This window comes from Calidris pugnax, unplaced genomic scaffold (genome assembly GCF_001431845.1).
Source record: "Calidris pugnax isolate Ruff unplaced genomic scaffold, ASM143184v1 scaffold196, whole genome shotgun sequence".
Taxonomy (NCBI): domain Eukaryota; kingdom Metazoa; phylum Chordata; class Aves; order Charadriiformes; family Scolopacidae; genus Calidris; species Calidris pugnax.
This window is the reverse complement of record NW_015091042.1, coordinates 3,655,969-3,678,184: the sequence shown is the minus strand read 5'-3', so window position 1 is coordinate 3,678,184 and position 22,216 is coordinate 3,655,969. Positions and strand designations below refer to the sequence as shown.

The 22,216-nt window shown below is 39.1% G+C and overlaps 1 protein-coding gene across 1 annotated transcript in view; it reads left to right on the top strand.

The window, feature by feature from the left end:
• The first annotated feature begins 160 nt into the window (after positions 1 to 160).
• The window catches only part of ADK (adenosine kinase), a 296,855-nt gene continuing 274,799 nt past the window's right edge, over positions 161 to 22,216 (top strand). Inside the window, exons 1-2 of the mRNA XM_014956157.1 lie at positions 161 to 303; positions 6,768 to 6,842. Coding sequence (XP_014811643.1) covers positions 161 to 303; positions 6,768 to 6,842 — 218 coding nt within the window. The remainder of the gene's footprint in view (positions 304 to 6,767; positions 6,843 to 22,216) is intronic.

The window sequence follows — 22,216 nt, the reverse complement described above, 5'->3', positions numbered from 1 at the left end:
GGGGGGGGGGGGTTTCACCGGCTCGCGGAGCGCTCGCGCTGGGTTTGTGGCGGGCAGGTGGGCGCGCGCCGGTGTCGCCAACCGCCGCCCTCATCCCCGTCCTGTCAGCCCCGGAGCGGCCGCCCGCCCCAGCCCAGGGGAGAGCCCACCCCGAGGAGCGATGCGCCGGGCCGGGCTCCCCCGGGGGTGGACGGTGGGGCTGTGCGGCGGTGCCGCGCTGTTGGAGGGAGGGTGGCGGCTAAAGGTCGGGGGTGGGGTGCGGTGGGGGCTCCCGGTGGACCGTGCGGTGTGGCTGTCGCCTCGGTGAGTGGAACCTGATGTTAAATGAATCCCCAATAACGAGAAGCGGGGTGATAATAAGCGGCGGGGCTCGGAGCGGTGGCAGGTTGTCCAGCGGTCACCAAAGAGTGACAAACGCTTAAGTTAATTCAGTGAAAAGAATTGTTATGACCGGGTTTAGTTTTTCTTAAGAGGGGGTGGTATCGTGGGCTGGTCGCCTCCCTCACGGAGCTGTTGTGCCCGGTCCTTCGCTTGCTACAGAAATGCCTAAAATTAGGGGCTCCCGAGCTCAATGATCACTGCGGGCGACCGGCCCCTCCGTCTCCTCTCTCCGCCCTCACAACTCCCTGTATCGCCTTTCACGCTGTTCCTGACCCAGGAGTACGGGCGGTAAGGCTTGGAAATCGCAGCGGTGTCTCGCTCCTGGAGCCGGTGTGGAGTTTTATCAGGGCTGCCGGAGGAGCTGGGTAGTGGTGGAACAGGGTGGGTTTTTTGTTTTTTGGGTTTTTTTTCCTCCCCTGCGGCAGCCTTGCTTACATAAGGCCAAGGCTTTTAAAAGCTTGGCTTCAGAGTCGGAACCTGCTAACGTGTCGCTGGGGAAGACTATGAAAGTTTCATAAGGAGTGAAATCTCTTCGCTGGAGGTACTCCTCTGAGTCGGTGTGTAAGCACGGAACTCCTTAGCCAAATATTGCTTTTGCTTAAGACTGAAGTAAGGAGAGCATGTGAGCAGTCCTGCTGGCTGCCTGTGTGTTTAAGGTCTATACGCTGAAGTGATTTGCTGAGGAGTGATGCAAGGGAAATCGTCTGAACTCTGGAATCATGGAATAATAGTTCTGAGAAACTTTCAGTGTCAGGCAAGTTATGCTTAATGGAAAATGTCATCTTATTCACTTAGATTTGTTGTGTAGGTTAGTGGGATGAGAGAAGGGTGTGCTTGGTGCTCACAGCTGCAGTTCTTAGAGCCATTCAGATGGTGTGAATCTGGCACTCCTGCTGTTTTCTTTTAACTACCTGTGTAAATGATTGTTGTTAAATTCAAATCTTGTGTTATGTGGGGTTTAGCTATGTTCCTTTGTGACTGAAAAGGATATGCTGAGAATTAGGCTTAGAATGTGCGTTTTTTGGCCTTACTTCGAAGGGCATACTTAAACCCTATAGAAATACTAATGTAAGCTGGGGTTTTGTGAGATCTAAAATATTTGTAAAGAAGACTAGGCAGGCAGCAGGCTGTTGGGCAATTAGGATGCCCAAATGTCCCAATCATGTTTTATTAAGGCTTTCTGACTCTAAAATGTCTTAGCGCAAGAATTTAATATGAAGTGTAGGCTACAGCTGCACAGCAGTATGAGGCTGTGACGGAGCAATAAAAAAAGTGACATTTTCAACTTGGCTTCCTTTACTATTAGTTACTGTTATGTACATGAGGAAATTTTGCAGCAAGAAAAAAATAGGAAATTTTTGAAAGAAATAAAGGGATTTTTTTTTTTCTAAAGTGAGACATGCCAGTATCCAAAGGCTTAAAATATTTCTCTCTCCGTGTGCCAGTAGCTAATAATAAGCTTTCAGTGATATTTTGATGTTGCTCTTCCACTGAAGTGCACAGCAACATGGGATGATAACAATACTGTGTGATAGTTAGATACAACGCCGCCGCTAATGTTCAGCAGCTGACTTGAAACGGGACCATATTTTTAAAAAAATGCCTTTAACAGCAGAGCATTAGTAATGCATAATCATGATGTTGGACACAGCTTTCCAGATCATTCAGTGAATTTTGTTGACTTTTAAAAAGTGATTGAAGGGGTAGCTCAGTACTGATGTGGGGTTTTTTGTTTCCTAGGGTTTTTTTTGCTTTGTTTTTATCCAGCTTGGTTTCACCTCATTACTTCTGCAACTTGTGATAAGAGTAATGCATGAAACGCTGGCTATTTGTGAAAAATTAATCATTTGGCAATTTCCAAACAAAATGCCTTAATTAGCAGGTGAAGATTTATTTATATTTAATGGATTACATTGCTTGAGCTTATAATTACAACTCACTCTTAATGTAGTCCAAAGTTGGATGTCAAACTAGTAAAATGTGTTGTGGAGAGTTTAGGGTGCAAATGCGACGTGCATCCAAGCTTTCTGTAGAGTAAGTCGCAGTTGTTCCTGTTGTTTTCCCTGCCAGATGGACAGCGAATTTCTGTTGTCCAAACAAGTTTTAGATTTGTATGAACATCTCAGTTTAGAGTTTTAAAAGTATATATACTGCTCATGTATATATAAATGTACTCCATGTGTATGTGTGCGCATATGTACACTCAGTTTAGAGTTTTAAAAGTATATATACTGTTCATGTGTATATAAATGTACTCCATGTATATGTGTGCGCATATGTACACATACATACTGATTGTGTATAGTCAATTATATGCCCTTAATGTGTGCAGGTGGGGGAGTTGTCACTTTTTTTCTTGAAAAGCTGGGCCAAATGTTCTTTTGCAAGAGGTTAGCTGAGTTAAGCAAGAACACGCTTGTGGAATGATTAGATACCAGTACACCTGCCCAAGAGAAGGGACTGGAGGGAGTCGGGGAGGCTGTGGAGTACATGAGTGTTCTGTCTGTTGCAGAGATATATTTTCTGTGGAATGATTAGATACCAGTACACCTGCACAAGAGAAGGGACTGGAGGGAGTCGAGGAGGCTGTGGAGTACATGGGTGTTCTGTCTCTGTTGCAGAGATATATTTCCCAAATAACCTATGTATTTTGAAATCTCACATTTCAGGAAACTATTGCAGCTTCCTCACGGTGTTTTACGTCTAGTTGGTTGGAAATAATCCGTGAAATTTTAATCAATGCAGGTGTCCAGTGTGATTGAACAGCAAACATAAGGGTGTAGCGGTTCGCGTGTACTGCTGAAAGTGAGAAACTTGGTGAGACTGTAGCAGTGTAGTATCTCAGTTTCTTGCTCTGAAGACTTGTAATTTAGCATTTTCCAGCATCCTAAATATTATGTTTAATGTTATGCTTTTACAATATGTGGCTTTACAGAATATATGTGATTTAAATTTTTTTTTTTAATTATTGTTTTCGCAGAGGAGCAGACTGTAGCCAAGTAACTGCTATACCTCATGCACAAAGAAGTCCAATAGTCTGACACTGCAGATACTTCTCAGCCCCTCAAGAAGGGAAGGGTGATTTGCACTGAAATGTAGCCAGTGTTGTATTAATCAGGTTGAACACAAGGATTTACACAGCCAAGTCTATCTCTTTAAGAGTAGAAACACTGGACTTTCCAGCTTGTGATTCACAAAGCTGGTATTACAAAATGATGATGACAATGGTGATCTTAAACGTCTGCTTAAACTTGTTGAATTTTTGAAATTTGTGACTTGGAAAGTGATCATTTAGACTCTACCCATTTTGCCCAGAAAGGTATTTTTACCAAGTGCAGTTTCAGTTAAGGAAAGACATGACTACAATCTCCAGTGCAAATGGAGTGTATGGATCTATCTCCTTTATGCCAATGGAATGTTAATATCTAGTTTTCAGCATGGAAGGTCTAGTACCTTGAGACTTCGTCAATTCAAACATCTAGCTGAAACAACCAAAACAGAAATAGACATTAATTGAAAACACAAGGCTAGCTGTTAGTATATACTAGTGCATTTATTTAGATTATTTACTAACATATATTGAGTGTTATAATCTATGTACTACTTTTTTCATAGAAATCAAACAATTAATGTAATCAGTTTTATGTGTTGTGGTTCAACCCCAGCCAGCAGCTAAGTACCACACAGCCACTCACCCGCTCCCCCTGGTGGGATGGGGAGAGAATCAGAAGGGTGAAAGTGAGAAAACTCACGGGTTGAGATAATGACAGTTTAATTAGGTAAAGCAAAACAAGGAGTTCATTCCCTGCTTCCCATGGGCGGACAGGTGTTCAGCCATCTCCAGGAAAGCAGGGCTCCGTCACACCTAACGGTTACTTGGGAACGTCATAACCCTGAATGTCCCCCTGATTCCTCCTCCTTCCCCCAGCTTTATATGCTGAGCACGATGTCATATGGTATGGAATAGCCCTTTGGTCAGCTGGGGTCAGTTGAACATAAACTAACTAGTCTAGTTACCTTGGCTTTTAAAACTTCCATCCCAGATGACACCCAGCTACGCAGCCTCTGGAATACTTGAACAGGGATGATAATACACTGTGGGAAGAAGGAAGTCTTGGGGATGGAGCTGGACTTGTATGTGATCTAAAGAGCTGCCTGCATTAAATGGCACTGAAAGTGCTGTTTTTCACTGCTCTTGACTTATTAGGGGTTTGTATACATGGATGTATACATACTGGCTCGACAGAGCTTCTGTGGATGTTAAACGCATACAAAGTTGCTCTTGTGCTGCTTCAAGTGTATTGACGAGTATGTTCTGCAGCCCCCAGCTTGTTAAATGTTTGGGAGCATCTGTTTAACTTTTCTGTTGAACAAAGTAACTTCTTCATAGGTAGTGACCTCAGCATGTCAGCTGGATTTCAGAGGGGTTTGAAGTACAGCTCTGTTTTCTGGCATACTGATAATGCCGGACAAGTGCTGATTCTAACATAGAAGTTATCCATGATATACTTTTTTTTTTTAAGTGTAGGTATAAAATTATTGATACGTAGAGTTTCACAGAATGTGAGGATCAGGTAAACATCAGGTACAGGAACACACAGTTTGGGACAAATCTGCATTCAGCACTTCTGGAATTCTGACTCATTCATTTATTGTCCTGCAATATTTAATTTTTGAAATGGAGAGAATGTCCTGTCTTAGGACTCCAACTGCAATCTCCTTTATCCTTATTTCTTCCTAATTATCTGTCTCTACTTCTTTTCACACTGACAAAAATGTATTTAGTGAGTCTTGCAGGTTTTTGCTGAGCAGATGTTGGCTGTCTCAGGAGTGAGCTGGCTTTCTTGGCTTCATCTTCACAAAGCAGCATCTTCCACATAGCACTTAGAGTGAAATGGGCTGTAAAGGCCTGTCTTAAAAAATGACGTTGCTTGAAGCATGGTTTTCTCTTTCAATATCAAGGTTATTGTTTATGCTTTCTACTACTTCATTTCCAGACTTCAGAATTTAGCATTTAATGGAAGTTAATGTGGCATTGTAAAGAGGAAGAAGTTTGACTGTGTACTTCTGGCAAGTAGCTTCGAATTCGACAAATATTTGTCAGCCAAGGGCTTTTGATAGCAGTGGTGAGAAGTGAATGAGTTTCCAACCTCTGTTGGACACAATTAATGAGATTGTTCCATATCATCCCCTTTCTGCTTGTTTTATATTTTTTTCTTTCTTATCCCGCTGAGTAGATATTAACAAAATCTATCATTTAGTAGGCAGACATCAAGCCTTTAAAACATTTATCTTGCTCTAAATGGGCCAGAACAATTGAAAACTCACTCCCTTTCTTTGAGATTCAGCTGACACTGTTATTGCAGGTTTGGATAAACTGCAGATAAACTTTGGATCCAACTGCAATGTTACAGGAGTACTTTTTGGGGCGATGGAGAGACAGGGATATGCAAATACTTGATGGAGACGTAGTAAAGAGGGAGGCATGTTTGGTGGATATACTGAAGGTGGGTAGAGCCAGGGCTTCCCGTGCCAGTTGGAGGCAGCAGGTGTTGTTAGCTTAGCAAGGAATGTGCTGGGTTTGGATGTAGTTTTAAGCAGCCTTTGTCAGCAGCTGCATTCACTCCTACTTGACATGAGGCCACGCATCTAATCCTTTGGAATTACTGCATTATCACCCAAGTACATGCTATTCAGGAGAGTGTAACACATGGTTTCTGAATGAATCTAAAAAAAAGTTGAAGTCAGCTCTTTCAGCTGTTTATGATATCTCTGATGTCTTGTTATTATGTGGCAGAATTCATGGCAGTGAATTTCAAATAGATGTAAAAGTACGTACGTTCTTACCAGTAAACAGCTATGCTGTGTAAGATGGATGACAATGCAGAATCCATAGTCTCTTAATTTCAGTTTATTAAAAGAGACTTAAATTGTTAATTACTGGTCAGTAGCAGAGTATACTCACAGCAACTAAATCTGTTCAGTGAAATTCTTATAACCTGGTCTGATGCTCCCCCTGTCTAAAATCTGGTATTACAACTTGAATGCAATTCTTTAAAAGGATGAAATGTGGCATGCAGCTCTAATTCTTCATCTGAGTGAATGACAGTTTGACAGAATGTATAGCTTTATATATTCTAGACTGCTTGCAGTCTGTATATTGATCAAAGACAACTATTGTAGGATGAGACTTCATTCAGATTTGACTCTATGTCCATATGCCAGGTCTCCGTGTGAGTGCTGCACTGGGCAAAATGTGTGAATTTTTGTTCCTTAGCTGTATTCAAGAAAAACTTTTGTCTGTAATAAAAAATGGTTTTTAACATATTATACTAGGAACAATAAACTAATGCTAAACTAACTTGAAATAATTGATTCTCTTACAGTGAAAATGTCCTCTTTGGAATGGGAAATCCTCTGCTTGATATCTGTGCCGTTGTGGACAAGGACTTCCTTGACAAGTAAGTCTTGATTTCTTTTTTTTCTGTCAGTTTTGTTTCCAGAATGATGCCTACAAATAAATGGAGGGCTACCTGCTTGTGGAATGCTAAGTTTGTGCTGATCTCTGTGGAATTCTGGCCTTAGGCTGAAAGAAGCCAACGTTGGCCAACAATCAGTCTTTTGATTGTTCTAGCTCTATGAAGCTGTGGTGCTGGTGTCAATGGAAAACTTCAGTGTTCTCATGTGGTCTTCGTATTTATTGTTTTTTATCAATTACTTATTTTAGTCTCCTCATGCTGTCTTTGCTAGCCTTTAATTGGAAACAGTCATCAATGTCAGATGTAGGTTGTTCTTGTATGAATATTTGTGTGCTACTTTTGATGTCTTATTGCAGCACTCTTTTCTCTCTTCAATGATGACTTGGGGCAAATAAACTATTTCTGTAACACACCAAGAAAAGCTGTGCAAGTTTACCTTTTATAATAGTCCAATTTATCAGTCAAGAACAGGACCACTTCTTATCATGTGGTCTGTTATCGTGCTTAAGCCTAGTTGTTATGCTACCATGTGTGTAACCCTATGGCTGAATTGCTGTTTGTGTATTGCTGTTGGCGTTCAGCAGAACTCGTTCTCTGATCAGCTTAGAGCTGTGCCTTTTCAAGAGGTGTAAAATATAGTTGCTCTTCCAAATCCTTCTTCATGGGCTCACTTTCTTCCAGTTGTTGCCACTTGTTTTCAAGTGGTCAGTAAGTTGATTTAATCTCTGAGTGCTCACAATTCTTTATTTTGTTTAATTTTTAGTGTTACTATTTTTTTTTCCTCTAGTCATTCTCTTAGTTATTAATGGGAATACTGAATCAAGAAAAGATTTCACATTACCAAATAAAGAACGGGTGCAGAGTTTTTATTTGTGAATGTGTACTGTCAGCCACAAATCTGAAGCTTTTAATAATAACAATAATTTGTTTTGCAACAGATATTTTATCACTCAAGTTTTATCTAAAGGTGTGTTTAAGTGAGAGCCTGAATGTTATAAGCTGGAGGCAAAAGACAGGAGTGTAATGGAGTGTGTCAATCTCAAAAACATCTGGAACTTTGAACGTTCAAGATATAGACTTGATTTCTGAAAAAGTAAATTATTCTGATGTAATTCTCTGCCTTATGTTCCTACTGAAATAACTGTTCAGAAACTGGTTTTCAAGTTATGAACAAGTAATGCCCCTGCCCCCAACCCAAAAATACCCCCAACTAATAATTATAAATTGCTGTTATTAAAGAGGTGGTGGGATCTATATTGCAGCACTGCAAGAGTGCAGTGTGCTACTCACTGGACTTTATAAGCTCTGCAGAATTTAATTTCATTTAAAAATTAGAAGTCTTATGTACTCAAATTTGAGTCCTGTCAGACACGTTGAGTTATCTTCTGGAAGAGCATATGCTCTGTGAGCATTTCTTTACTGCCAAAATGCCTTTGTGGAGTATTGCATTATTTAAAGCAATAACCAGTCCTCCAACAACAGTTTCACAGGGGCCCTGCTGATAGCGTGATAGCTCTGGTAATAACCTGAAAACTGCAGAGCTCATCTACCTTCTTCACACGTGCCTGATTTTATTTCTAGCTCCTTGTTTGTGGTGTATGCACAGTACTCCATTTAACAGACAAGCACGTTTCTACTCAAAGCCCAACCACCTTTTTGCAATACTTTTTTGAAATGAGAATCAAATCCCACGCCTCCTCAGCTTGTGACGGGAGATAAAATAGCAAACCTGGCTGTAGAACAACTGCTAGAATCAAGTTATCTATTCAAATGCTGCAGGGAGGTGCAAGAACATAGATATTTCAGGACTGTGAAGCATTTGACAGAGAAATTGTCAATCATATCGGCTTCATCTCTGTTTTTTTTTTTCTTGTCAAACAAGACATGCATCCATCTCTAGCCATGTAGTATCAGTTCTTGGTGTCTTGGCAGTGATCAAATAGCTCTGGAGTCTGTCTCACCTCTTCAGCTGGAGGGGGCCAGCAGGCCATCTGGGCTCTGACTTGAGAAAAGGTATCTTAGTGAAATGAGGAAGGAGTTTAGTTAAACCCCCATAAGAATTTTATACATTTAACTCTTCTACTATTTCTGTTAGTTTATTCTCTTCTCTTGTATAACCAGTTTTAAGAGTAAATGCCTTTGTTCAGAATAAAGGACTTGATGTTGCAAGTCTAATCAATGTATATTGTCAATGAAACGAGACAGTATTAAAATGAATCCTGTAAGCAGATTATTTTTGTAACTTCTATTAAGAAAATGCAAATGGAAACAGCATAAGATTGTGTAGGAAGTCTCAGGTGGTGTTTTTAATAATATTTAAATGGCCTACAATCCATGTTATGAATAAACCTGAAAATAAATACATAATGCAGTCCTACCTGCAGCAGATTTGAAACAGCTTGCTGCCCTGTAATGCTGTTTCAAGGAAAAGGAGCAGTATTGGAGAGTTGGGTGGCTATTTTAGTCTTGGGTCGTTAGCACAGCCCTGTCACCTTTCTTTCAAGGTGGATTTTGGTTTCATCTGGGCCCCAAAGTCTTCTGGTCTTTTGACAAATTTTGCAAAGTTTTAAGCCTATCCTGGGCCATTTCTAGGAGAGATGGTCTTAATTAATACCACAGCAGAACTTCACCGTGCCTGTCTGAGCTTTTCAGAGCTCATCAGCAGTCTGGCAGTACCTGAGCCAGGGAAGCTCTGGCCTCTATCAGGTAGTTATGTTTTCTGGGTCTCAATTCTTATCTCTCTTCAGGGAGACAATCTGGAAAAGTGTTAGCAATGTTGGCGGCACAGTTGAAAGCTGGTGATACCCCAAACCACTTCACTTTGTGTTCACAGAGCTGGAGAGCAAAGTAAACATTGTACGTCCTTGGTTTTTCTGAGTATCTGCATGAAAGAAATATGAGAAATGTTGTTTTTTTTTGGAGGAGGGTGGTCAACTTTTAATTTGCATTAACTCCATAACCTAACAGTATTTATTTTTGTTTAATTATTTCTAGGATATAGATGCTTGCTCAAAGAGCATCTTTTTGTGGGTGAGAGGGAAAAGAATAGGAAAAGGATTGATGCTTTGTGGGTGAATTGCTAACTATAGCTGCACTGATCTGTGAAAGTGACTTTGCTAACAGGTATTCATTAAAGCTTTTGGTACTTCGTTCTTCCTGTGACATTTAACAGGAATGATTCCTTTACCTACTGAATCTGTAACAGGCATCTAAGAATAATTTAAACTACACTGTATATTAAACTCTAATTAAGCAGGCAAAGAAATTAACATGGCAACGACGTTTTAAGACTCCATAGAAACTCAGTACTGCTGAGTCCTGTAAATACTCCAGTGTCCTGCTGTTAAAAGTTAGGAGATGGCATCTGTTTCCTTGCTTCCCTCCGGAGCGCTCTGGCTTGCAAATATTTAGTTTTTGACATTTATCTAACTATAGTTAACTTCTAGACTGTAGAGATCTGGTCATTATTTGTCACCTTGAGTGTACATTCAGCAGCTGGGAAGCGTGTGTTCACAGAGTGGGCAAATCTTCTCTTGCTGTTGTCCAACATGTGGGTCTATGGCTGCATGAACTGAGGAGGTGGAGAGAATCGCTATTGACAACTTCATGTTGACAGAATTATTATGCCAGTCTTAGAACTTCGAAGTAGATGGAAACCTTGTATCTTCTTCTAATTAGCCAGTGGGAAGGCAAGGGAAATATTTGAAATTGCCAGCCCCTGTGTAAGCATGTCAATATCTTTCAGCCCATGGTCTTAAATAGGAGTGGAGGTATGGGGAAAATTACAATAAATGTTCTCTTTCTCACATCAAGGTTAAGGGTGATTATTGCTTTATTTCACTGGAATTTCTAGGCTTTTGACCAGAGCAACATTGTTATAAATGAAGGTATGTTTACTAGTCCGGATGCTGAATGCCATTACACTTGTCATCTCCAGACTGATTATTTGATCACTCTCATTGTCCAGGATTACAAGCTGCTATTTGATTCAGTTATCGGTTGTCAAAGCAGCCAGGTCTTTTTCTCATTATGTCTGGTTTGTTGATTTTTTTATCTTTTTTTTTCCTCCTTAAAATCACGGTCTGTGGCAATCTTTGCACAAGTTCGTTGAAGGTACTTAGTAAAGATCTGTGGTTTTTAATAGCTTACATGCCCTGTATCATCTGCTCCTTAGCTCTCTTGCCTGCCTTCTCTGTGATGCTGTTTTAGCCATAGACTATCTGTAAACCAAGAAATGGGTTTATATTCTCTTTACTTCACTGGAAAAACAGGTTTGAAGAAATGGGAGAGGTAGAACAAATGGGGTCTTCAAAGCGTGTTTGTATTTTGGAGTGGAGGTGATGTTTAATGTGTGAAAAGAGAGTATCATCACACTGAAGGAAGAACTGCTGTCATTTCACAAGTATGGATATGGATCTCCTGCAGTGTGTTACCAGCTTCTCTGCAGCATTGAGAGTGGTTGGGTCATTATCAGAGATCCCAAGATGTTTGGTCATTCTCTGGCTTTCCTCACGGCAGAGGACTGTTGGAGGATGATGGATCAGTTAAGCACAAACGTTACTAATAGAGCAGTGATGACATCTGGTAAATTAAAATTCCTTGTTTGAGGCTGTTTTAGTGCTTGCTGTAATGGAAGTGAAGAAGACGTACAAATTTTCCACTCTTGTGGGTATTTGGATTATAAATTAGGAAAAGGTTTGAGAAGCAGCTGAAATGAAAAATAATGTGCTTGCTTGCATTAAATGTAGTTTGGTCTGCACAGCTGTGGCTTTAGCCATTCTCCCATGTGTTACTTTCAACATTTTCAGTTTGTTACATTTGCTTATATCTAACAGAAGGCTTTGTAACTTCCCATAGCAAAAAAAAAAAAAAGCCAACCACTGCTCATGCAGTTAACTCTCACAAAGTGGCTAAAGGTTTAAATAGCTTTTACACAATCCGAAGTGATTCTTTGTCACCAGACTCACGTTTCAACAGTCTTAAGGCTTCAATGCACAAGCCCTTCCTTAATAACACGTGCTGGAGTGAACCTGAAGGCTGAGGAAGACAAGTGGTCATCCTATACTAGGAGGTTGCAGGATCAAAGAATGCACATTAAGCAGCAGAAAAAAAAGCCTCAGACTTACAATTTTATTTATTATTTTAGTTTCGCTAATGTGTTTACTTTGACTTTGTGTGCTTCATCAACCCACTGGGACAGCTTAATGGCTTTTTGTATTGCTTTGAGTTGGGGATTGTGTTATCTGCCTGTACAGCACTGAATGTTTGCAGAGTACATAGTAATAACTTTAAAACTTGTCCCTGAAAATTTACCCTTTTTTTTTTTTTGAAGATAGTTTGCCATACAATGTGCCTTTGTTTCAATAATCCTTGTGAAAGATGGCTACTAAAGTAGCTGTTGCCCTAGCCCATTTGGCAGAGAAGCTGAACAGCTGAGGGTTCTTTATTATTATCTTGTGTCTTGAATTGTAGCTGTAGAAGTCAATTTAGCTTATCTCAGGGTCTGACCATAGAACATTGTTGAAACTCTTGAGCCAAATTGCATCATCTGACTGCTAGTAAATTATAAAAAAAAAAAAATAAAAAATTAGGTGTTTGCTTGCAGAACCTTAGAGTAATGATGGCTGTATTGAAAAGATCCTCTCAGTACTAATGTGTCTGTCAATTTGGTAGCATTCCTGAAAATGTACTTAGAGCTTCCTACAAGCCTACAAGCCAAGTGCATTTAGTTAAATGTGTAGTTTAAATGAGTGAAAGCTTTTAGTTAAGCTCAATTTGGAAAAGGCTTTATGAAAAATCTACCCTATGCAAGGACAAAGTTCTTCATGAGGAGCTGTGATGTTTTCAGGGTATACTGACCGTAAGCAATGATTATAGAAGGGCTTGTAAGTACTAATTTACTTGTAAAATAGGATGTAACAGGTTCATGAATAGGAAATATTTCACTCCTTGTTATCTCTTCTGTTTATTGTATGTTTTCACTTTCTTAAATACGTGCTTACTAATAAACTGCAAATCATAACTTCATGTTTTTAGATTTCCATTTATTCAGAAAACATAATAATTTAGTATATATGTCAATAGAACATGTATAGTTCTTGGATTAATTTTTTGCTTTAGACTAACCTTCGAGATGCATGACAGACACACACACACACGCAGAGCTTATCAGTATTTTCCCTTCACTCCCAAGTGAAAATTTGTTTAGCAAAACTTTGGGACTTGTGTTACGAGGCAAATGATGAAATACTGGGTCCCATTTGCATCCTCCATGCAAACATGGAACTTTAAGTGAAAAAGCTCTATGAATTGAGTGTCTCTGTTATTAACTAGGCAGTGACATAAGTGAAAAGACCCTTGCTGAAGATGCCTTTGATGGAAAAAGCTGGGTTTCTCAGTAGAGCACTGGAATTGATCCAAAACCAGATGGTAAAACTTGCTCTTCGGAAGTTGTACTTGCTGTTTGTACTGAAAAACTTTTCATCTTAGAGTTTCCTGATTGCACAACTATGAGATGAATTTTCATTTAGGATACAGCAGATAAAAATTATGATTGATGTTCTGGGTATGGTTGCAGGCGTTATTTTTAATTACAGGATAATAAGATGAGATCTTATATTGTTTTCCATTCCCGTCCTGCTTCTCCAACCCAAAATTTCCAACCACATAGGAAAGGCTAGAGGTTTTTTTTTTAGTTACTATAGTAATATAGTGAAACAGTTTGATCACTCGTGAATAGAAGAATAGAAAAATCCAGTCAAAAATTAACAATTACTTGTCAAGTTCTCAGTTTGTTTTTTTTTTACTGTAGGTGAAATTGAATTGTCACCTCTCAGAAAAGACAACGTTTTAATAATAACATTTTTGAAGGTTGGAATACCTTGAGCTTTTTAGAAACTTCAGTTCTTAAAAAATTATGAAGTTTTAAAAAAATTAGATATTTAAGTAAATTATAATGCTTATTACTATGTAATTGTTTTTGCTTCATTCAGGTCAGGAAATTTGCAATCTCAATAGCTTTTCTTCCCAAGTTGTGTGTATCAAGATGAGAGAGGCTCTGTCTTTCCCTTGAAATGAAATACGAATTTATTTTCAGTACCTTGCTATTTTGTCAGGCTATTCCTGAACAACGTGCAAATACCACACCAGTGTTACTGTTAACTGGAACCTAAGCCATGGGGTGCTTCTCTGCTGTTGATCCCCGATGCTGTGCTTGTGCTCTGCCTCCCAAAACCATGTCCAGGCCTGCTCCGTGCTTTGCCTCTTCTTGTCCTCTTCCCTTCTGCAGCGTCGGACCTGTGGTCTCTGCTGTAGCCACAGGGACAGGGCGGAGGCAGCCTGTCTTCCTCTTAATTACCGGTGTTCTTGTTTTTCCTTAGTCAAGGGCTGGAGAAGGGTAAAGCAGCTGGTTGTGTGCTGTTTTACTTTATTTTTGTCAGGGCGGAACCATCAGTTCTCCAAGTTACTGGAGGTCTGTGTTGTAGACTTCAGGATGTCAAGAAGCCTGCAGTTCCCTAATAAATTTAGATTGAATGCAGAGCTGGGAGGAAAGATCTTTTATTTCACAAACTCTTGATTTCCCCCCTTTAATAGGATAATAGAATATTTCGGTGAAAGTGTGTGTGGCTGTTTGTTGGTGTTTTTTTAAGTTATTGTCATGAGATTCAATGATGAGCTCATCAGTCACTGTGTAGATGTTTGTGCTGTTTGTCCTGCTATGCCATTAGATTATTATTTTGAACACGTGCCAAATCCTATAAAACAATGCTGTATCTTCTAGGACAACTCAGACAAGCTCCGTGTCTCTGCAAGCTGCATGAATTAATTTTAACATATAAATTACCTTCATTTTGTACTTCTGCTTTAACTTGTGGGTTTGTCTGTCTTATTATCAGATAAAGACTGGGGAGCTAAGGCTGAAAATTTTTGGGTGATTGTTTTTCCAGCTTGCTCCAGTGATTTTTATTTTTTTTTAATTTTTTTTCCCTTGTGAAGTAAGAGCAAAAGTGATGAAGTTTCAGTGCGGGAATCTGAAACACACATGACAAAGCATAAAAGGGAGCGTAGGACTGCCTAACGCAACAAGCTGTAACAAGTGAACAGTAGCAAGAAGTTATAGAAATACAAGTATTACCATGGGCGTTTTTACAATCCTTGCATTATTTCGGCTACTTATTTAGTGGTGGGGCGGGTTCTTATTCTTTTTAGGCAACAGGAGTTCCCACTGGTAGGAAGAGAAGCACTAAAGATTGCTGTAAAATTGTGCTATCCCTGTTGCCAGGAAGTGTACAGTCATCCTCCTTCATGAGAAGTGAAACTAGGAGCTAATTCAGTGCCTGACCCTCCCAAGTCAAGCTGGCACGCAGTCTCTACTATGGATAGTAACTTAAAAGAAAAGCAAAAATGGTACATGGAATGCAGATGTTTCAATCCCAGTGCCTCTTACATGGCTTCAAGCTGGCAGGCCTTATCTGTCCTTTTTCTAGACAAGAACTGTAGGTACAAGATAAGTCTTTTAATTTCTAACATTTATATTTCCCTGACCTTCCAGTAGAAGAGGCAAAGTGTTCCAGAATCTCATGTCTCTCTCGGGAATGTTTTTGTAGAGTTGCTGTGTGGAAAACACATCAAAGACCTTCCCTCAAATCTGTTTGCGAGAACTTCATTTTTTGCAAGAGTGTGTTGCAGTGTATGTCATTGAAGCTGTTTTGGTTTTGAATCGGGTTGTGTTGGGTGATGTTACCTGCAGCAGTACTAACCAACAGCTGAAGTACTAAACCAAATGCAGCTGGTTATTTGGTCTACATTAGGCAAAGTGTTTGGATGTGCATCTTGATTAGATATGGTTTCAATGTCATGGTCTGTAGTATTTTTCGTCTAGATTGCAATTCCATATGCTTGGAGTCGTTGGAAATCGCATTTCAGGGGATTGTGGGTTGGGAGTTAGCTGTCTTCTCTACTTAAAGAGGAAAAAAAAAGCCACCTTTGCAAAATTTAGCCCGTGCAAAATCCCTGACTTTTTTCTTTAGACCCTTTCGTTCTAGGGACGTGGCTAACATATATGAGCTAGGGCAAACTGTAGCGTTGTATCAACAGACTCCACCATTCAAATACCAAAGTAATTAAGATGAGTAAGTTGTTTTAGTAATTGCTAGCTTTTTATTGTTTTGAAAGCACCAACAACAAACTCCTGCTTTAGCTAAGAACATCAGAGGTGTAGCTGACTTGTTTTCAGGGAATTTCAAATTTAATATGAAAATTGGGATTATAAGGTATTAAAAGAATATTGGCAACTTTACAAAATAGGGAGGGTATTTTGAATTTCAAATTTTTGCTGACTCACAAAATTAGGACTGCTCAAAACCACCTTTTTCTACAGCCAGCCCTGAGACAAAACTGTTATTCAGCCCAAGTGGGAAGCTCTTTTGGGCTGTAACTGGCAGGAACTGTCCAAATGCCTCAGTCCCTTTTTCCTCTGCCAGATCCTTGGAAGTCTGGGCTTGATGCTGCAGCTCCCACTGTGGGTGAAGGGTTAAGACACAAAACATCAGCCATGGCCAGAGGCAAAGGGAGGAACAGCTCTTCCCAGAAGCTGTAATTGCTGTTCATATGTCTCATCCTTTACGGTAGCAGAGCAAGGAGTTTAGCTCTTAAGAGCTATTCTCTTACCGTGGGTGAAGGGTTAAGACACAAAACATCAGCCATGGCCAGAGGCAAAGGGAGGATCAGCTCTTCCCAGAAGCTGTAATTGCTGTTCATATGTCTCATCCTTTACGGTAGCAGAGCAAGGAGTTTAGCTCTTAAGAGCTATTCCCTGAATCACCATCTTGGTATTGCTCCTTCATTCTTTAGGATGAAATTAAAATTTTCAATGCAGTAAAGAAACCTTCTCTGACACTTTCCATCTGCTGGGGTTTTTTTCCCAGTAAAGCTAATGCCTTCAATGGCTTGGATAAGTTCTTTCAGCATGGCTGGAATTTCACAGTATTTGCAGCACTTGTCCGTAGCTTGCTGCTTGCTCTAGTCAGTGTTAAAAGTCATTTTTAGAGAAGGAAAATTAAGGCATGTAAACTCCCTGACAATTCTCTGTTGAAGTTTCTGTAAGCTGAATTGTCCTGGAACAAGTGCTCAGATGCGGAGAGGGATGATGCAAGAGATCGAATTTTTGGGCAGCAAGAAGATTCATTTAGCTTGCAATAATAGTCTGGAATTTATACTTCTGCCTAGCCTATCACAAACAGAAATACATCCATAAAGCTGTGTAATGGAAAAGGGAATGCATCTTAAACTATATTTTTTGAAATAAATAAGAAGTAGTTTTAACTGGTATGTAAGATTCCCTGTTATTTTCCTTATGGTTTTTAAATGGAGCAGTGCATTGTGCATTAAATAGAATACACCAGTCTTTTCTCTGTGTCCCTGTGAATGACGAAAAGGTCAATTCTTAGAATTTTTAAGACAATAAAGTATTTGGCATCAATCAAGATTCAATATAGCCTCAGTACTTCCAGTATCCTCCTTTGGGAGGATTTTATTGCTTGAGAGTAATATTCTGGGCTGACTTTGTGGTTTATGAGTCCTTCACTGGAGAATAATTGTCTTTTGCTGGGTCTTAATTGATTTTTATTGATGTGGCATTTCTTTCTAGGTAGTAGAGATGCTAGAATAATTGTATTTTGGCATTTCTTTCTAGGTAGTAGAGATGCTAAAATAATTGTATTTTAGACATTTTATTTTCTTTTTTTCTGTTAGAGGTTTAGACATTTTATTTTACTTTTTTTTTTTTCTTTTAGACACAGAACAGATCTAATATGGGGACAAAGTTGTAATTCAGTTCTGAACTGTGTTGCAGGTTGATGGAGCCTAATGCTGCTGGTTTATGTTTGCAATGGTGTAGTGTTACTGCCTTTTTTGGTTTGCCCACAGTATTAACCTGTATTTTGTTGTAGAAGTAGAACCTATTGAACTTCATCCTGACACCTAAAAAGCACATTGCTTTACAAGTCTGCCTTCTCTTTAGAAGAAATGATAAAAGATTTGTTTTCAAGCCTAAAGAAGCTCAGCTGAGTAGCTGGCAGTGCTATTCCTATGTGACACACTGAGAGTCTCTATTTAGAAGAAATCGTTAAAATAATCTATGAATCTGGGCAGGAGAATCTCAGGGTCATGTCAACAACGGCATTACTCTGCCTGCCTTCAAGGATATTTTGTTACGATTTCCTTCTCAAAGCAGAGCTCCTTAAGCAGCAGCAGGGAGGTATTTGGGGATTTTCAGTGCTAGTGTGTCAAGTTCTGTTACAGAGCTGGAACAAGTTAGTCTGAACAATAAAATTTAAAGTAATCTTGGATAATCAGGAAGAGAACAGGTACCCTTCAGTTTATTACTGCTCAGGTTATGCACGTTACTTTGGGTTGGTTTTGGTAAGTTGTTATGCAAATGAAACTTTATTGCAAGATTGTGAAATCTGATTTGCATTTGTAATCAAAATGAATTTGACTACAAAAGGCTGTTTATCTCTGGTTGAAGAAAACAGATATATAAAAGTTAGATTATGAGTTCAGAGCAGAAATAACTGGTATAACTAAAGAAATGGTTTAAATCTTGAAGGCTCAAAGGAATAATACTAAAATAACATGTTAAAGAGTTGAGTCTATAAGCAGAGCTGCCTATAGTTCTGCACAAATTGAATTAATATTTTATTCCTTCAGGAAGTTACTAAAGGTCAACCAAGTATATTTCTACCAGTGTAATGAGGATAGAATTCAGAGCTTTCCAATTTCCAAAAAACATAGAGAGTGTATGCAGCTTTTTAAAAGGTGCTTGCAGTCAGCCATTAAAAAAATTGTTACTGAAAAACCATTTCTCTTTAGCTGTATACAGGAAGTATTTAGATTTCTTAAATTTTTAGCTCACTACTTTATAGTTAAGAAAACTGTTTTGACAAGGCCACTACTATATGCTTAAGTTCAGAGTGATAGGGCTGACCCTATTAAATGATCATAGTTTTCCACACTCTGGTGATTAACAGGCTTTGAACTTTCCTGGCTTTCTTAATCCCTTTTAATCATTTAAACCTATTATTGTTTTGACTTCCATTTCAAAAGCGCTTTAAATCTGTCTTACAATATTAATAGCTGATTAAAGTCCTGATTTCCAACCATATTGTCAGTCGGGAGTCTGTCTTATTACACTGAATAATTTAAAAATAACTATTTAGGAAAATGTTGATCAAGGGGGAAAAAAAAAAAAAAAAAAACAAAGAAAAAATGCCAGAAAAATTATGCTGAGTAATATTTATATTTAAATTAGTGATCATACCCATGCAAGAAATTGGGGAAACAAAATGCTTCTAACTTCTGACATCAATCACTGTATTTCAAGAGTGTAATTTAGAGCTAATTCTGTGTTTAAATTTAAATCCATCATTCATTTCTATAATAAGTATTGTGATTAAAAGAAATCTTCTAATATTTTTGGCACCTGTTATTTAGAAATTCCGTGGGTTTTTTTCTGAAAAACAGAGGTTTGTATACGATGTGATGCAGCCAAGTATGACACCAGTTGTACTAGTACACAGGAACTGTATACTAATAACTGGCTAAAAATGAAAACACCTGAAATAACTCCATGGGTTCTCCAAGACAGTCGTCCATTCCCTGGATTGCCATGACTTCTCCAGTATGTCAGTTGCTTGTCAACTTCATCCGACCTTTTTTCTTCCCAGGCTAAATGTTTTAGCTATCTGTTTTTCTGTTCAAAAATGGAAGGGGACAGAATAATTAAGGAGGCTGACTGTTCACTTGTTTGTTTTTTTTTTCTTCTCTTTTTTTGTTTTGTTTGTTTGCTTTTTCTTGTTTCTATTAAAAGTAGTTCATTGATGTCTTCAGTGTTTGACAGGCTGAGTTATTTCCAGATGACGACACTCGGTTTCCCCCCTCTCCAAGTGACTACTCTGTGGGATGCCTTTACCCTGCCCATATTTTTATTCTTTTTGTTTATTTACTTGGCTCTGCATCTGTCTGTATTTTGAGGTTACTGTGTTTGAATGGGTTCATCGTACTGTCTGCTGGAATGTTCTTTTGTCACTACATACCCGAGCCAGTCTGCTGTCATCTATGGATTCCATCAGTGGCTACTGTACTTAGCTCCAGATCACTCCTGAATGTGTGGCATAGTGTTGGGTCTAACACTGATCCATGTTGAAGTCCATCTGAGATGTACATTCTCTTACAGCCCTAATACTTTCCTAGAGGATTGTCGGAGAAGTCTTTCTTCTTTTGTGGGTATAAGTTGCAAAACCTAGGTTTTTCTGGAAGCGGGTTTTTTTTAGATTTTATTGCTATCATACAATCTCTCTACAATCTTCCATTTTTTCAGGGAAGAGATTCTGGACTTGCATTTTGTATTTGGCAGCAAAGCAGTGTCTACTCAGTAAAGAATTTTTCTAAAATTGTCTAATCTGTACAAGGGCATCCTAGAGTAACAGCAAATGATCAGCTGGCATTAAAACCAGAAATCAATTTAGAAGGGGTCCCTGTTTTGCTGTCAATTTGAGGCCAAGAAAGAATGTGAAAAGGTAGGTGGGACCAACTGCCTTGTTATGATGGAATAAGGGAGAGCAATGTTGAGGGACTGGGGAGCACGGTGCCCTTCAGATGGTGAAACTGGGAGACTGTAGCAGAGCAACAGAGGAATTAATGGAAAAAATGAAAAAGTAAATGTATTAAACTGGTGGAATAAAACCAGTGCAAGTCCGGCAAGAGACTGAGACTTACAGGATATGAATCAAAGCCCTTTACTGTTTGGTTTTTTTAATGGGGGAAAAAAAGATGCCTTAAAACAAATATTTGGACTAGGGCGTATCTGTGTGTCAGTTACACAAAACTTTAATTTTGGGTTAGCCGGTTGCATGTGGTCCATGATGAATTCAGCTGCTGAATTTATACATAAGGTGTGGTCTGGGTTGTGGTTTTTTGTTTTCATCTTTGATTTAGAAAATATGCAGCTCCTAGAATCTGGCTTAGACAAGCTTAAAGTAGTGATCCAAGTCATGGTACTTACCCGCATATTTGTGTACACGAAAAAGATTATTAGGCTCGTCAGAAGAGTAAGGCTGCATTAGATCTGACTGAAATTTCTGAGCAACTGTAGCCTTGTCAAAAATGCAAAAATACTGCCTTGCTTTAAGTAGTATTTTACTACTGTAGCAAAATCAGTTCACTTACTGCCTTTTGATCTCCACATAGACCAAGATAGAAGAAATGGAGTTAGCAGTTGTGGCAGCATTGCTTGTTCTCTCTGATAAATTGCAGATGGAAGCTGAGAAACAGGGTGACCTTCTATACCCATTCCCCATAAATCTGGTGTGTGAGAAATATTTTGGGAGCTTGTGTTGGGCTTGTCGTGTGCGTTGGTCTGTAAATGCTGCTTGTGAAGATGCCTGGCTGCAGCAGGTTCTCACATGGCCATGCTTCTGACCTGGAAGATCTTGTGGGATGTGTTAGCTGTGTTTGGTAGAAAGCAGTCAATACCCTCTGAAAAAGGACATGTGAACATCAGTGTCCCACAGGCTGGTTGTCCTAGTTTTTACAAGACTAATAATTAAGAAAAAACAATAGAAAAGGAACTGCATTTCTTTTTTCTTTTTAGAACGGTGAAAGTAGCCTTAACATCACTTGAAAGTTGAAGCAACATAATTGCTGAATCATTCATATGGAAATTTCTTCAGATTAATCTGAAGTACCAGAAGACTGTACTGAAATCCTTGAGGTTTCTTAATGGCTTTGTTGAAAATCTATGAAGTGCAGAGCTCTGTCTTAAAAGGTCTTGTCTTTTATTGATGAAGCGTAGCCTACTATAGCAGAAATTCTGCTTGTCTTGTCCATTTAACACCACCCACTTGCTCTAGGTCTCTGACAGAGCAGAGAGACTCTGTTCCTTTTTTTGGATGACTTTTCTGCAAAGTTCAAAGAACATATTGAAAATCTACCCTCTCATACGTTCAATTTTTAATCAATCTGGGAAATACTTAAAACAGTAACTGCAGCCCAGCATGTCAAGTACAATAAACTAATGGAATAGCAAAGCCCAAGTGCATTTAAAGGGGAGCAAGGTTAGTGAGAGCTGAGCACTGTGGTAGAAAGTTCCTAGTTATTTGTACATCAAACAAGGCAGAGGATTGTCTGTGCGGATATATGTTTGGAGCTTTCTAGGATGCTTTACTTTGGCAACTTTGTATTACTGAAAATTGTTTTAATCTTTTTTATCTTTTTAATTTTTTATAAATGCTGACTACTCACCTTCATGATTAATACAAAAAGAATTTATCTCTTGTGTCTTGTTCCTTCACAAGTAT